Genomic DNA, 16,693 nt, shown 5'->3' on the forward strand with positions numbered 1-16,693 from the left:
AGATTAATGAGAACCCCATGTTGATAAGGAAGAGGGACTGGCATGAGAAAATGACAAATACCTTCCAAAAGTATCCAAATGATACATCTGGAAAAAAGATATTCAGATCAAAAGATCAAAAAAGTAAAACCACACCACTTTTGGGTCATGTATACTCTTTGCCCAACTGTGAAATTCAATGGAATTGTCACCATCTCAGAATTAATGATGTGGAAACCAGATACTGAAAATAGTGAAAATATCCTCAACTGCAACACCAAGATAGAAATTCATTTGTGAAAGATGTAGTATAAGCGGTATGGAGAAAGATGGATATCCAAAATTATGGGGAAACATCAAAGCCAACAGGAAGGCAAGAGCTAAAGCAATGAAGATAAAGAAATAAAAGAAAATTATGATCACATGGTATCTTCTACTGATTTGGCAGAATCTATAAAATGAAACATAAACAAAGCATGCATAAGACCTCAAAACATACAGAACCTCATGAGTAAGAGAATAATGACAGAATTCAGTAGCTCCATATGTCAAAAATGTAAAGAAGAAGGTTGAGCTCACTCAGCAAGTAATCAGATATTGAAGAAATCAGTACTGAATCAACAGCAGCCAAATGAATAGATTACCAAAATAAAAAGAAAGTCATGGGAGATAATGACTTCAGAATAGGACTGGGAATTCCATATGTCCATACAGTGGCTGAAGCTGCAGACCTAGTGAGCACATTCTCCATGTGAATGCCTTCAGATCTCAGTTGAAAATATACAGTTCTGATTTTGAATCACAAATAATGCTCCTGTAGGAAATTTGTGAAACTCAGTAGTATTATGTAAAGTGAGCCCAAAGGTGGACAAAGTGTAAAAGCCAAGCTATTACACAACAAAAACTGAGGGGTAATTCTAGAAATAACTGATAACTCAGCCTATGATTGCTGGCCTCTCAAAAGTAAAATGTATGTATCAGGAATTGACAGTAGAAAAAAAGAAATTCACTGGTAAATATGCTGATGATGGATGGCTTGGCTTTAAGAAAATATGTATTAAAATCAGCAGAATCTACAATAAACAGGAACAATAGACCAGACATCAAGTACTTGCCCACCAGAATGGTTCTCACAGTTCACATTCTCTGTGCAGTTAATCAATCAGAAAATTGAATCACAAGTTTTTGGAAGTATTTCTGTTACAGTTGGCAGCCATAAAGCATTCTCTATGCACAAGGTAATATAGGACATAACATACAATTACCTAATAAAAAAAATTCACAGATGTTGAAATAATTTAAGAGGAGCCCCCAGTGGCACAGTATTTCTGTGGGTTTATACTGCTAAAATCCTGGTTTCCATCCCCTTGGTGGGCAGAGCACAGATAGCCCCTTGTGTAGCTTTGTGTTTAACAACAAATAACAACAAGTTTACGAAGAATTGTTTAAGGTATAACACAGTACTGTTCCTCAACACACAGATGAAAAACTCAGATGGACTGCAATAGTTAGAATTTGATTCCTGTTTACAAAAACGGAAACTGTCTGACAGAATATTTATTAATCATTTATCTGGTATGTCAATGTATGTATAACCACAACAATCTGACTATAATTCTTAAGCCTCTTGAACTGACTAAAAGAACAACAGTGGGAAATTATCATTACTTAAACTTAAGTCAAATTATTTACCAACAAACTAACTCAGCGTAAAATCTGTGTGAAATTAGATTTAAACCAAAAACATGAACTTTTTTTCTTACACTTTTATTGCTCGACAGATGACCCAAATGACCACACGTGGAGCTCCATTAAGTTCAGGCATAGCTCTCGCTAATTTAGAAACAAATGTAGGCAGAAATATTTGATTTTGAGAGTGTATGTTTTATTAAACTGACAGAAGTTTCTCCTAGTGTTAAGGTTCACATATCAATACACAATATTATGAAAAATACGGGGTCACATAAGATGTAACCTCATGTTTTAACCAATGAATAAAAACTATCTTGAGATCGAGCTAATTAGTCAAAGATATATATTAAAAACAAATTGTTTATTGATCTTGAAGTGGTATAATGTCAGGATACTGTTATTGATCTTGAAGTGGTATAATGTCAGGATATTGTTATTGACCTTGAAATGGTATAATGTCAGGATATTGTTATTGATCTTGAAGTGGTATAATGTCAAGATACTGTTATTGATATTGAAGTGGTATAATATCACGATATTGTTATTGATATTGAAGTGGTATAATGTCAGGATATTGTTATTGATCTTGAAGTGGTATAATGTCAGGATATTGTTATTGATCTTGAAGTGGTATAATGTCAGGATATTGTTATTGATCTTGAAGTGGTATAATGTCAGGATATTGTTATTGATCTTGAAGTGGTATAATGTCAGGATATTGTTATTGACCTTGAAGTGGTATAATGTCAGGATATTGTTATTGACCTTGAAATGGTATAATGTCAGGATATTGTTATTGATCTTGAAGTGGTATAATGTCAGGATATTGTTATTGATCTTGAAGTGGTATAATGTCAGGATATTGTTATTGATCTTGAAGTGGTATAATGTCAGGATATTGTTATTGATCTTGAAGTGGTATAATGTCAGGATATTGTTATTGATCTTGAAGTGGTATAATGTCAGGATCTTGAAGTGGTATAATGTGATCTTGAAGTGGTATAATGTCAGGATATTGTTATTGATCTTGAAGTGGTATAATGTCAGGATATTGTTATTGATCTTGAAGTGGTATAATGTCAGGATATTGTTATTGATCTTGAAGTGGTATAATGTCAGGATATTGTTATTGACCTTGAAGTGGTATAATGTCAGGATATTGTTATTGACCTTGAAGTGGTATAATGTCAGGATATTGTTATTGATCTTGGTATAATGTGATATTGTATGAAGTGGTATAATGTCAGGATATTGTTATTTTGAAGTGGTATAATGTCAGGATATTGTTATTGATCTTGAAGTGGTATAATGTCAGGATATTGTTATTGATCTTGAAGTGGTATAATGTCAGGATATTGTTATTGATCTTGAAGTGGATATTGTTATTGATCTTGAAGTGGTATAATGTCACGATATTGTTATTGACCTTGAAGTGGTATAATGTCAGGATATTGTTATTGACCTTGAAGTGGTATAATGTCAGGATATTGTTATTGATCTTGAAGTGGTATAATGTCAGGATATTGTTATTGATCTTGAAGTGGTATAATGTCAGGATATTGTTATTGACCTTGAAGTGGTATAATGTCAGGATATTGTTATTGATCTTGAAGTGGTATAATGTCAGGATATTGTTATTGATCTTGAAGTGGTATAATGTCAGGATATTGTTATTGATCTTGAAGTGGTATAATGTCAGGATATTGTTATTGATCTTGAAGTGGTATAATGTCAGGATATTGTTATTGATCTTGAAGTGGTATAATGTCAGGATATTGTTATTGATCTTGAAGTGGTATAATGTCAGGATATTGTTATTGATCTTGAAGTGGTATAATGTCAGGATATTGTTATTGATCTTGAAGTGGTATAATGTCAGTGGATATTGTTATTGATATTGAAGTGGTATAATGTCACGATATTGTTATTGTATAATGTCAGGATATCTTTGAAGTGGTGATGAAGTGGTCAGGATATTGTTATTGATCTTGAAGTGGTATAATGTCAAGATACTGTTATTGATCTTGAAGTGGTATAATGTCACGATATTGTTATTGATCTTGAAGTGGTATAATGTCAGGATATTGTTATTGATCTTGAAGTGGTATAATGTCAGGATATTGTTATTGATCTTGAAGTGGTATAATGTCAGGATATTGTTATTGATCTTGAAGTGGTATAATGTCATGATATTGTTATTGATATTGAAGTGGTATAATGTCACGATATTGTTATTGATATTGAAGTGGTATAATATCAGAATATTGTTATTGATCTTGAAGTGGTATAATGTCAGGATATTGTTATTGATCTTGAAGTGGTATAATGTCAGGATATTGTTATTGATCTTGAAGTGGTATAATGTCAAGATACTGTTACTGATATTGTTATTGATCTTGAAGTGGTATAATATCAAGATATTGTTGTGATCTTGATGGTATAATGTCAGGATATTGTTATTGATCTTGAAGTGAAGTGGTATAATGTCACGATATTGTTATTGATCTTGAAGTGGTATAATGTCAGGATATTGTTATTGATCTTGAAGTGGTATAATGTCAGGATATTGTTATTGACCTTGAAGTGGTATAATGTCAGGATACTGTTATTGACCTTGAAGTGGTATAATGTCAGGATATTGTTATTGACCTTGAAGTGGTATAATGTCAGGATATTGTTATTGATCTTGAAGTGGTATAACGTCAGGATATTGTTATTGATCTTGAAGTGGTATAATGTCAGGATATTGTTATTGATCTTGAAGTGGTATAATGTCAGGATATTGTTATTGACCTTGAAGTGGTATAATGACAGGATATTGTTATTGATCTTGAAGTGGTATAATGTCAGGATATTGTTATTGATATCAGTCTGTTGTTTTTTATTTCTCATAGACCTACATGTACCAGTGTATGTTGTTTTTTATTTCTTATAGAGCTACATGTACCAGTGTATATTTTTTTTATTTCTTGTAAAGCTACATTTGCCAGTGTATGTTGTTTTTTATTTCTTATAGAGCTACATGTACCAGTGTAAGTTGTTTTTTATTTCTTATAGAGCTACATGTACCAATGTAAATTGTTTTTTATTTCTTATAGAGCAACATTTGCCAGTGTATATTGTTTTTTTTTATTTATTATAGAGCTACATGTACCAGTGTAAGTTGTTTTTTATTTCTTATAGAGCTACATGTACCAATGTAAGTTGTTTTTTATTTCTTATAGAGCAACATTTGCCAGTGTATATTGTTTTTTTATTTATTATAGAGCTACATGTACCAGTGTATATTGTTTTTTATTTATTATAGAGCTACATGTACCAGTGTATGTTGTTTTGTATTTCTTATATAGCTATATGTACCAGTGTATGTTGTTTTGTATTTCTTATATAGCTATATGTACCAGTGTATGTTACTTTTTCCTTATTTTTTTTATAACTACATGTATCAGTTTGTAATTTTTGAGACTAAAAAAAAGGATTTTTAATCCAAACATAGAAATGAACACTCAGACTGGTATACAGAAATTCTCTATTTATATATTTATACATATGTAAGTATTAGTAGATACATTTTTAGTAAAAATACTCCATTAAAAAATATTATCTTTGGTGTGCAAAAAACTTGTGTTTACTTAAAGCCTGTCAAAATGATATGAATACATTGTAATACTATAACAAGCACAGAATAATTATGGATACATTGTAATACTATAACAAGCACAGAATAATTATGGATACATTGTAATACTATAACAAGCACAGAATAATTATGAACACATTGTAATACTATAACAAGCACAGAATAATTATGGATACATTGTAATACTATAACAAGCACAGAATAATTATGAATACATTGTAACACAACAACAAGCACAGAATAATTATGAATACATTGTAATACTATAACAAGCACAGAATAATTATGAATACATTGTAATACTATAACAAGCACAGAATAATTATGAATACATTGTAACACAACAACAAGCACAGAATAATTATGAATACATTGTAATACTATAACAAGCACAGAATAATTATGAATACATTGTAATACTATAACAAGCACAGAATAATTATGAATACATTGTAATACTATAACAAGCACAGAATAATTATGAACACATTGTAAGCACAGAATAATTATGAATACATTGTAACACTATAACAAGCACAGAATAATTATGAATACATTGTAACACTATAACAAGCACAGAATAATTATGAATACATTGTAACACTATAACAAGCACAGAATAATTATGAATACATTGTAATACTATAACAAGCACAGAATAATTATGAATACATTGTAATACTATAACAAGCACATAATAATTATGAATACATTGTAATAACAAGCACTATAACAAGCACAGAATAATTATGAATACATTGTAATACTATAACAAGCACAGAATAATTATGAACACATTGTAATACTATAACAAGCACAGAATAATTATGAATACATTGTAATACTATAACAACAAGCACAGAATAATTATGGATACATTGTAATACTATAACAAGCACAGAATAATTATGAATACATTGTAATACTATAACAAGCACAGACTAATTATGAATAACAACAGAATAATATGAATACATTGTAATACTATAACAAGCACAGAATAATTATGAATACATTGTAATACTATAACAAGCACAGAATAATTATGAATACATTGTAATACTATAACAAGCACAGAATAATTATGGATACATTGTAATACTATAACAAGCACAGAATAATTATGGATACATTGTAATACTATAACAAGCACAGACTAATTATGAACACATTGTAATACTATAACAAGCACAGAATAATTATGAATACATTGTAATACTATAACAAGCACAGAATAATTATGAATACATTGTAATACTATAACAAGCACAGAATAATTATGAATACATTGTAATACTATAACAAGCACAGAATAATTATGAATACATTGTAATACTATAACAAGCACAGAATAATTATGAATACATTGTAATACTATAACAAGCACAGAATAATTATGAATACATTGTAATACTATAACAAGCACAGAATAATTATGAATACATTGTAATACTATAACAAGCACAGAATAATTATGGATACATTGTAATACTATAACAAGCACAGAATAATTATGGATACATTGTAATACTATAACAAGCACAGAATAATTATGAATACATTGTAATACTATAACAAGCACAGAATAATTATGAATACATTGTAATACTATAACAAGTAATACTATAACAAGCACAGAATAATTATGAATACTATAACAAGCACAGAATAATTATGTACATTGTAATACTATAACAAGCACAGAATAATTATGAATACATTGTAATACTATAACAAGCACAGAATAATTATGAATACATTGTAATACTATAACAAGCACAGAATAATTATGAATACATTGTAATACTATAACAAGCACAGAATAATTATGAATACATTGTAACACTATAACAAGCACAGAATAATTATGAATACATTGTAACACTATAACAAGCACAGAATAATTATGAATACATTGTAACACTATAACAAGCACAGAATAATTATGAATACATTGTAACACTATAACAAGCACAGAATAATTATGAATACATTGTAACACTATAACAAGCACAGAATAATTATGAATACATTGTAATACTATATATAACAAGCACAGAATAATTATTAGGTCAGTTCTTGGGATTGAGCCTGTCGTGAGAAAGTTAAACAATGAAGAATCAATCAAAGTTTTTCATGTTAGTCACACACATTCTTTAACGTTTTAGGTTTGAAACATTATTTTTTTGGACCATTTAGTTCTGGACAAGTTATTAGAGCTCTCACTAACTTATACCTTATTGTACTTTTCAGTCTTGTGTCCTTTCTGAGATATTTTATAAAGTGATATAACAGTAATTTTGAAAATGTTTTTCTACATTTCCTTCTAGTGTAGAACAGGAGGGTGTTTGTTTGATCTCTCTTTACAGTTAGCTATAATTGTGGTAGGGAAGCAGTTCATTAACGCCGTGGTGGAAGTGGGTGTTCTGTACGTTTTTTAGTTAAAATAGATACTTATTGTACTAATTTCATGTAAGAACATTTTCTATGACAGTTGGCTCATTCTGAGACTTAAGAACTGTGCTGTAGTTTTTTTTTTAAAGTGATTTTGATATTTTCAAGATTCATAGTTTATTAATGTTCAGTCAAACATGTAGCAAGTCATGTTTCGTCTGATGAGATGTAATTTGGCATTAGCACTCCCAAGTAAATACAGTACTAACTCTACTGTTAGTAAACTTAATACAGTTTTACTACTGTTACCTTGTACGTTAAAACACAAAATTATTTACTTTAACTGATAGTAAAAGACTTAGGTCATCGAAAGACTTTCCAAACAGTTTCATGTTGTGCTTTACCAAACCTCTGTCATGTCTCTAATATTGATTGCTGGGTGACGAATTAGTGAAAAAAATTACCATAAATTATCATTAAAAAAATGAAAAGTGACACATCCAACGTTTGTTTTGCTTGTTACACTTTGTATTTCCTTCTATAACATTTTTTTTTTCAATAATACTGTGAGATTCCTAATCTCAAAATCAATTTTAAAGTTTTAAAGATCCATTTTTATACAGACTAGTTAAATCCAATTTCTGGAGTCCTCCGCAATAAGTTATCGTGTATTTTAACTGTATCTAGTTACCTCAAACTTACCACTGCATTTTACCTCTTATCATCATGAATATGATAGTACCTTTGGATATCTTTGCATATGTTCACTAGTATAAATCCAACTTTTTACAATGCTCGGGCATGGCCACGTGGTTAAGGCACTTGACTCGTAATCCAAGGGTCTTGGGCTCAAATCCCCGTCACACCAAACATGCTCGCCCTTTCAGCCATTATAATGCGGTAGTCAATCCCATTATTCGCTGATAAAAGAGTAGCCCAAGGTGGTGATTACTATCTGTCTTCTGTCTAGTCTTACACTATTAAATTAGGGACACATAACCCTCGTGTAGCTTTGTGCGAAATTTCATAATGATAAGGTAAGATCCTACTCACATGAATCCAAAATTTAAATTTCAAGCATAACATCTTTAAAATATATGCATAAATTCTCACCACATTTTTATTTTTGTAATTTTAAGTTTTAAAACATGGATTATATATATTATGATCTATGATTAATTTACAGATTCTATGAATAAGGAAACCTGTCAAAAAGCATAATGAAAATTATAATCTGTTGAAGTGTGTTCTGACTTTACTGGATAAAAGTCATTTTAATCATTTTTACAACTTCATTAACAATATATTTATAAAAAACTAATGCTTCTATTATTAAAACCTATATAAAATAAGTTACAACAAAATAACAATTATTCATAACATCTTTCCTGAAATAGTAAGTTCAGGTTTTTATATTATTTTAAAGAAACTTTAATATTGCACATTGATGTCATTTCAAAATTTTATTGTAATCACCCCTTTCAAGACAACAACTCTGAGTTCTATCTTAAAACATATTATTTTACCTACATAGTAGTTGGATCATTTGTTAAGCCTTAATATGCTGTGCTCATAGATTATTAATTGAAAATAACTTGTATGAAGTTTTAACATACTATAAAACACTTAGCCTTTCTTTACCATGTTTACATTCTACAATCTATGATATCAAAACTTCATCAAAGGTCAGTAGACTTAAAATATGTCGTATACTTGTGGTTTCCATTTACATGTTATCTCAGTAAAATATGCTATATAGATCATAAAATTACTGTGAAAGTAGCCAATAGAAATTTCAAATCATCATTGTGCCAATTCAATGGATAATATTATATTTGAATTAAATTAAGAGTTTACACAGTACACAATTTTATACTATTTTAATCATCAAGTGTTAGAATAAAACTGTGATCAATAGCTAGAAATACAAAGTCTAGTTTGTGGATTCAGTTATTTACATTACAGTAGTTGAATAAAGGAGAACAGCAAGAGAAATCCATTCACTTTATAAAGTAACAAATAATGCAAACAAAGCACTAGCAATGTAAAATGTTAGAAATAATTGAAAAGTAAAATTAAAGTCAAGTTTTGCTTTACAATTAAAATGGTAAACACTGATTGCAGAGATGCCAACCATTACGATTTGAGCGTAACCATTATGACTATACGTTCATCCAGACAAATATTACGACTTGTTGCAACTCCCAAATTATTATATATTATATAGGCCTATACAATAAAGTGATAAATTGTTCCCCCAGGGCTTGAAAGGGGTGAAAAGGAAATTTCTAGTGAGATACAGATAAATTTTGATAATAAATAAAAGACATAGTCCAAATGGCTACTTGCAATAATCATGTTTGTGCTTGAAATAATAAAAAAATATTTGTATCTCTGACCTCTACCAATAGTTTGAGTGTGGTGCTTCCCCATACTAGGTACATGGGGGAATCTATAGTTACGTCATCAGTGCTTGTCAGCCACTCAGCGCTCGTGTAGATGGGTATTTCTATTGGCATAGAAACACCAATGTGATCGTTCACAAGATAAAAAAAAAAAGAGGCCTCGCTCACCAGATTGTCTTGTTTCTGGCAAATCTAAAAGGACTAAAACTGTGAATCAAAAATTTAGAAAAAGAGTATAGTGCAAAATTTTCGGTCATTGCATCAAAAGTCAGTGACAGTTATGTGTTTTGTACAGTTTGTCATATCGATTTTTTTTGTGGTGCATACAAAATTAGCATCTCACCATAAAAAGGCTGAGGTGAAGACAAAAACAATGCAGATAACGACATTTATGAGTAAAAATTCAGAATATGAAACCATAAATGCAGAAGTGATGTTCATGTAATTCGTTATTGCTCATAATTTACCCATAGCTGTAGCCGATCATGCAGGACATCTATTCAGAAAAATGTTCCCAGACTGATATAGCGAAAAAATATGGTTGTGCTAGAACTAAAACTACAGCCATTGTACAAATGTTTGGTTGTGAAGATGACAAAATGATTTCAAGCATACTTACTAACAGTGTTTACAGTTTAGCCACAGATGGATCCACAGATATGGATGACTCAAAACTGTATCCAGTGGCTGTACGATATCTTGACCCTTTACTTGGAAAAATTGTTTGTTCTCTTTTGACAATGGTGGAATGGAAAGAAGCTTCAACGGGAAAGAATATTTAAGCTTTTGGACCATGAACTGACAAAGAGGAAAATTCCATTGGAAATCTGTCTTAGTTTTTCTTCAGACAATGGCTGGTATAGGTAAAGGTGTGACGGGACACATCTCAAGATGACAGCCCAGCATTTACTTCATGGGCTGTGCCTGTCACCTCATGAATATTGCTGCCCAGAAAGCTTCCAGAAAACTGCCCTGCCTAGTTTCTGATATACATCTACTATTTTCTGGACAAAAGTGCTAGCAGAAAACAACATTTCAAAGAGTTTCAAGGATTGTATGACAAAGAAACAAGAAAAACTCTACAACTTGTTAACACAAGATGGCTATCACTTGGGATGTGCCTCAACAGAATATTGGACATGTGGAAGCCATTGAAGAAGTATTTTTCACTGTGAAAAGGAAAAACTAGATTCAAAAGGAGCAAGGCATGCAGCTCAGTCAGGTAGCAAGACTAACAGTCAGGATATCCTCTCAGCCACACAGGGACACAGTCAAGACACCCTCTCGGCCACACAGGGACACAGTCAAGACACCCTCTCGGCCACACATGGACACAGTCAAGACACCCTCTCGGCCACACAGGGACACAGTCAAGACACCCTCTCGGCCACACAGGGACACAGTCAAGACACCCTCTCGGCCACACAGGGACACAGTCAAGACACCCTCTCGGCCACACAGGGACACAGTCAAGATATCTTCTCAGCCACACAGGGACACAAGACAAGAGTCTCCAAAAACAGACAAAGAAACATTTGATATCACTCAATATATGTTTAGGCAGTCTTACCTTGAACTAAAGAAGAGACAATCAATGAAAAAAGAGAAGAAAACAAAAGCTAGCAAGGAAGTAACCAAGAAAAGTTATGTGCAGAGCAAGTTAGATAAGTTGACAGTTTCTTGGACAACAAAATGAACTTGTTATTTTGTCTTTTTCTTCAGTCGGCAATTCCTTTATTTGAGAAAGCCAATTTGATATTGCAAAGAGAAGAACCTTGCATACACATTATGCATAGAACTCTGATTACACAAGTTAAAAATATACTTGTCAGATACATCAAGCCAGTGAAGGCAACATCACTGAACTTGATTACAACAATGAATCCTTATACAAATCTGATGAGGCAGTTTCTATTGGAAATGCTGCCAAGGAATACATTGTTAAATATGAAAAGGACCTGGACCTGATCAGCTTCTACACCAGTGTCAATAAATACTATATTGCAGCTACAAATTACATGATGAAACATTTCCCTCTAAATGATGAACTTCTGATTCATGCAGAGGTTGCTGATCCAAAACTGAAAGTAAGCAAAGATTTCTCTTCTCTACACTTCTTCACAGACAGGTATTCTGTCCTTGCAAATACACATGAGCACAACACTATTGACAAGATGAAAGGTCAATATTTGAACTACTAAATTGATATTTTCTCAGAAACTGTCCTTCAGTTGAATGTTGACAAGTTTTGGGTTCAGCTGTCTACAGTTAAGGATGGAAATGGTAACCAGAAGTATGACTTTCTGTGTAGGGTTATGCTTGGAATTCTTACAATCTTCCATTCTAATGCTGACAGTAAAAGGATATTTAGTTTAGTGACTAAAAACAAAAGCAAGTTCAGACCAAACTTGAGCACCTCAGTTTTGAGCAGTATTATAATGCACAAGATGTGTATGCAGTCAAATGGACAATGTTGTTGTAACTCCCAACCATCCAGAGACATTCTCATGAAAGCAAAGGCTGCAACAGCTGCAAAACTATTACAATAAGCATCATAAACATGATATAAACTAGTCCTTACACAAAGGCTTTTTCTGCTTACTGTTTGTGCATGTTCAGTGTTGTTTTACCAGTACATTTGTTACTCTGAACTAAATAAAAGACATAATTTCAAAATATTTTTTAAAATTTATTTATTAAATACACAAAACACAGTTATAAATGAGCAATCTATAGCAGTAATAAATAATAATAGTTATAATAATAATATAATAATAAACAGCTTAGAGACATTGGTCAGGCCTAGTAGCCACAAATGATAAAGGACTCTGTCTACAATCATTATGCTCAGTCATTTGAAATAGTTGGCATCTTTGTGATTGTACTTTAATGTGAGAATGCTTTCTAATGATTTACATTTGAAATTGTGACTGTTGAAATTACATGGAAGCAAAAAAAGTTACTAATTTGTTCATAAGTAAAGATTTAAAACAGGATTTGTGGCATTAAACTTTGAATAAAGAGTGATAAAAAGAAAAGACTGTAAAAATAAAAATTAACCAATATGCACAACAATTCTTAGGCAAGATTTGCCTATTGTCATCTGACTGAATAGTGGGGTTTGAAAACCAACATTTCGGTACATCAGCAACCCCAAAAGGCAAGACATTTCTGTTGCAACAGAATGTAAAACGCAAGCCCTCAGATTAACAATATGTCATATTACCAAAATGATCCCAAGTTCAGATAAAATTAACACCCCAGTGTAACCCTTTATAATCTAGTGGGTAGTATAATGCCACCTTTGGCCTTGGATTGTGAGAGTCAATAAGTAATAAAAGTCACAGTAACTAAAATACAGAAACTTCAAACACACCTTGCTCACTTTGAGATATTTTAAATTATAATTTTGATTTTTTTAGTTAAATGATGATTTGTAATACAATAAAAATAACTATATAACTATTTAGTATGTAGCTATGCACACGGGTGTAGATTTTTTTATACCCGATGGGGGATGATTTTTGCAACCACTTATGTGGACTGTTAAATTTGCAAATTGGTAATCTGTGATTACGTGAACCTGAAAGCTGTAAACATGCAGTTACAGAGTAATCTTGTTGCCACGATACTTGCATGTATACTTAGGTCTACTGTCTGATACTTATGAACTATCGCTTAGATCGAAAAGCTCAGAAGCATGCCTATATTAAAGATGTACATTTCGGCTACTGAAAGTGCCTACATCTAGGCCTAATTATGTAATTCGATTGGTAAGAACACGAGAATCACAAGAACAAACACACAATTTGTAGGTCTGTGATGCAATAAAACAATTCAACAGACCAAACTGAAGGGGGGGGATGATTGTATGCACTATACCCCCTACCTAAAATGAAGGGGGGATGTATACCCTCCATCCCCCCAGGATCTACACCCCTGGCTATGCATGACCTGCAACTGTTGACCTGAAAGCCAATTTTTGTACATATACTATAGCATGCCTAGTAACATCATGCTCTAGGCTATTTTGTTGAAATATTTAGATTTTTGTAGTTAACCACAGAGCTACATAATGGAATATCTGTGCTGTGCCCACAATGAGTACTGAAACCCAGTTTTTAGAATTTCACATTTGCAGATATAAGATTGAGTCACTGGGAGGCATTGTTGAAAGAACTGCTGCAGTGAATAAAATTGTCTAAAACATTAAAACCACTTTAAATACAGTATTCACTTCACTATTTTAAAATGTAAAAGTTATCTATGTCCTCTTTTTACAACTTTATGTACATGTTTAAAGTAGACCTCATAATATTTATCTTTGTTCAAAGCCAAATTTTATGATACCCATATTTACAATGGCCTTGAAATATACAACAGTTATTTTAATGGGAAAAAAATGCCCATGACAGTTACTTTTATGATGGGTCATGGGTCAAAGGACGTCACATATATATATATATATATATAAAACCTAAAAAAAAAACTTTGTTTAACATCTTCCACATTCAAAATTTTAAAAAGCTTAGCAACCTATGTCCAGCAGCAACCAATTTCAAGTCTTAGCGACAACAGACAATTGTATGCTTTATTTCTTGACTTATTGTTTTATATTTCAATAAACATAAGTTTAATAATTTATTCCTAAATAGTAATAATTTATATACATATATAATGTACAATAATTGAAATATGACTGTATATTACAAAATACTACTCCACTAAAACACAGCCAAGACAGAGAAGACTAAAGGTCAATTTTATATTATTGAATACATATCATGAATACACTTGCACCTCATCAATGCAATTTATGTAATGTTAGCTGGGCATGACTGGAAGAATCAACATAATATAAAATATTAACTATATAGCATTATGAGACTTAATCAACTTAAACTAAACATTTGTATTTTTGTGTTATACTATGTAATCATTCCAGCATGAAAACAAAAATAATTTATATTTCCTATTTTTTTTTATGATGGTTATGATGTTGGTCAGTTCATAGACCCCACAAATGGTATAGAAAAGAACATGAAATGTCAAATCTTACTAAAAACAAACATTTGAAATGTATTTAGGAGGTTCTAGAGATTAAGCAAATAATATCCAAGATTTTTACAACGAAGAATAGTTTTCTTAACTATAACACAAAACCCCTTAAAAAAGAATAGAAACTGTTAGCCCTAATTTTTTTCCCATTATAATTTTATTGTTGGTGGTACGTATTAAATTTCACACCTATGCAAGTGCAATTTGTTAGTAAAAGACTTTAAGCCAAAAACCTAGTAATTTTATATTTGTTTAAGGCTATCTTAGTTCATATAATTTGAAAGCAGAGAATTTGATCATGTCAAAAACTCTAAAAGGCAACTATTCCCACGTTTTCTTTTGCAATTTTCAAATTTCTAAATACATTTTGAGACATCTCAAAGTTAAGCAGGGTTTTGTCTTATAAGTTATTGAAAATTTATTATTTGTATGCCATGAAAAAGTAGTAACTTAACAGTTTCCTTTATTGTTTATTTATTTATTTTATTAACTCTCACTACAGACTCAATATAATATACACGAGTTAGTCTACGTATTTGCACATGTTAAGTGCAAATTAGGCATTGGGTATGAAGGGTTAAATAAGGGTAAGTTTCCATTCTTGTGGCTAAGATCATTATTATTTTATAAATACTTCCTATTGGTATAGGTAATACAATTATTAATAATAATAGGGATAACTTACAGACTCTTGAATAAAGCTATTATTGATACTAACCTCAAAGTCAGGAAATAGAGGCAATACTTCCAGTGGATAAATTCCAGGTTTACTGTAATGTTTCTCAATCTAACAAAAAAAAAAAATATATATATATATATATTGCCACTGTTTGTATAGGTGGTATATGCTGCATAAAATTCTATTTACTCTGAACTGTAAAACAGTTTTCTATTGTATAAGTAAATGGCTTGATTCAGTGTGCTGTTTTCAAGACATACACTACAAATCAGTATTATATGATGTCCAAGTCTTATTTTTCTATTTACCCATCCCCAGAAATCAATCAAAAATGGTTTATTTTAGTGGCAAGTAAAAAATATTACATGATAAACTGGATTTACTTTTCTTCTTGGTAAATTTTATAATTTTAAATGTGCAAAAAAAGTACATATTTGTGTACTGGTTGTTAAAACTGAGTCACTGAACAATCTGGTTGCTCAAAATTATGTTTTCCACTAATTAGCAAGAGACTGTGTTGAAGTAACAAAACTGACTCCTTAATATAGTAACTGATAAAAACTGTACATACTAATCTCTTTTATTCATTTCCAGTAAAGAACTATCTACATCTATTTTCTATAAAGTTGAACATACAACTCTAACAAGGAGTTTAAACTCTCTTGTAATACCTTAATGCAGGTGTAGCTTGAAAAATTAGTTCCATACATTGGCACAACTAATGGCTTTCAGTTTTTGCATCATAGTATCTCCTACCTCAGAATTCTGGGGACCAGTAGTTATATCACAGTTTCAAAACCACTACTCTATAGTATGCACTACCTGCATTTGTAATTGGTCATATAA

The 16,693-nt window shown here is 31.2% G+C and overlaps 1 protein-coding gene across 12 annotated transcripts in view; it reads right to left on the minus strand.

Moving 5' to 3' along the window:
* LOC143242201 (RNA polymerase II-associated factor 1 homolog) overlaps positions 1-16,693 on the minus strand; it is a 68,307-nt gene that overhangs the window by 23,423 nt on the left and 28,191 nt on the right. For 7 of the 12 annotated variants that reach the window (XM_076485561.1, XM_076485562.1, XM_076485563.1 and 4 more), the window contains one exon: positions 15,887-15,955. In XM_076485561.1, coding sequence (XP_076341676.1) covers positions 15,887-15,955 — 69 coding nt within the window. Of the gene's footprint in view, positions 1-1,742; positions 1,813-7,212; positions 8,626-15,886; positions 15,956-16,693 lie in introns of those variants that run through there. The other 5 variants (XM_076485566.1, XM_076485567.1, XM_076485568.1 and 2 more) reach the window with 5 other exon arrangements.

Source organism: Tachypleus tridentatus, unplaced genomic scaffold, assembly GCF_004210375.1.
Source record: "Tachypleus tridentatus isolate NWPU-2018 unplaced genomic scaffold, ASM421037v1 Hic_cluster_2, whole genome shotgun sequence".
Taxonomy (NCBI): domain Eukaryota; kingdom Metazoa; phylum Arthropoda; class Merostomata; order Xiphosura; family Limulidae; genus Tachypleus; species Tachypleus tridentatus.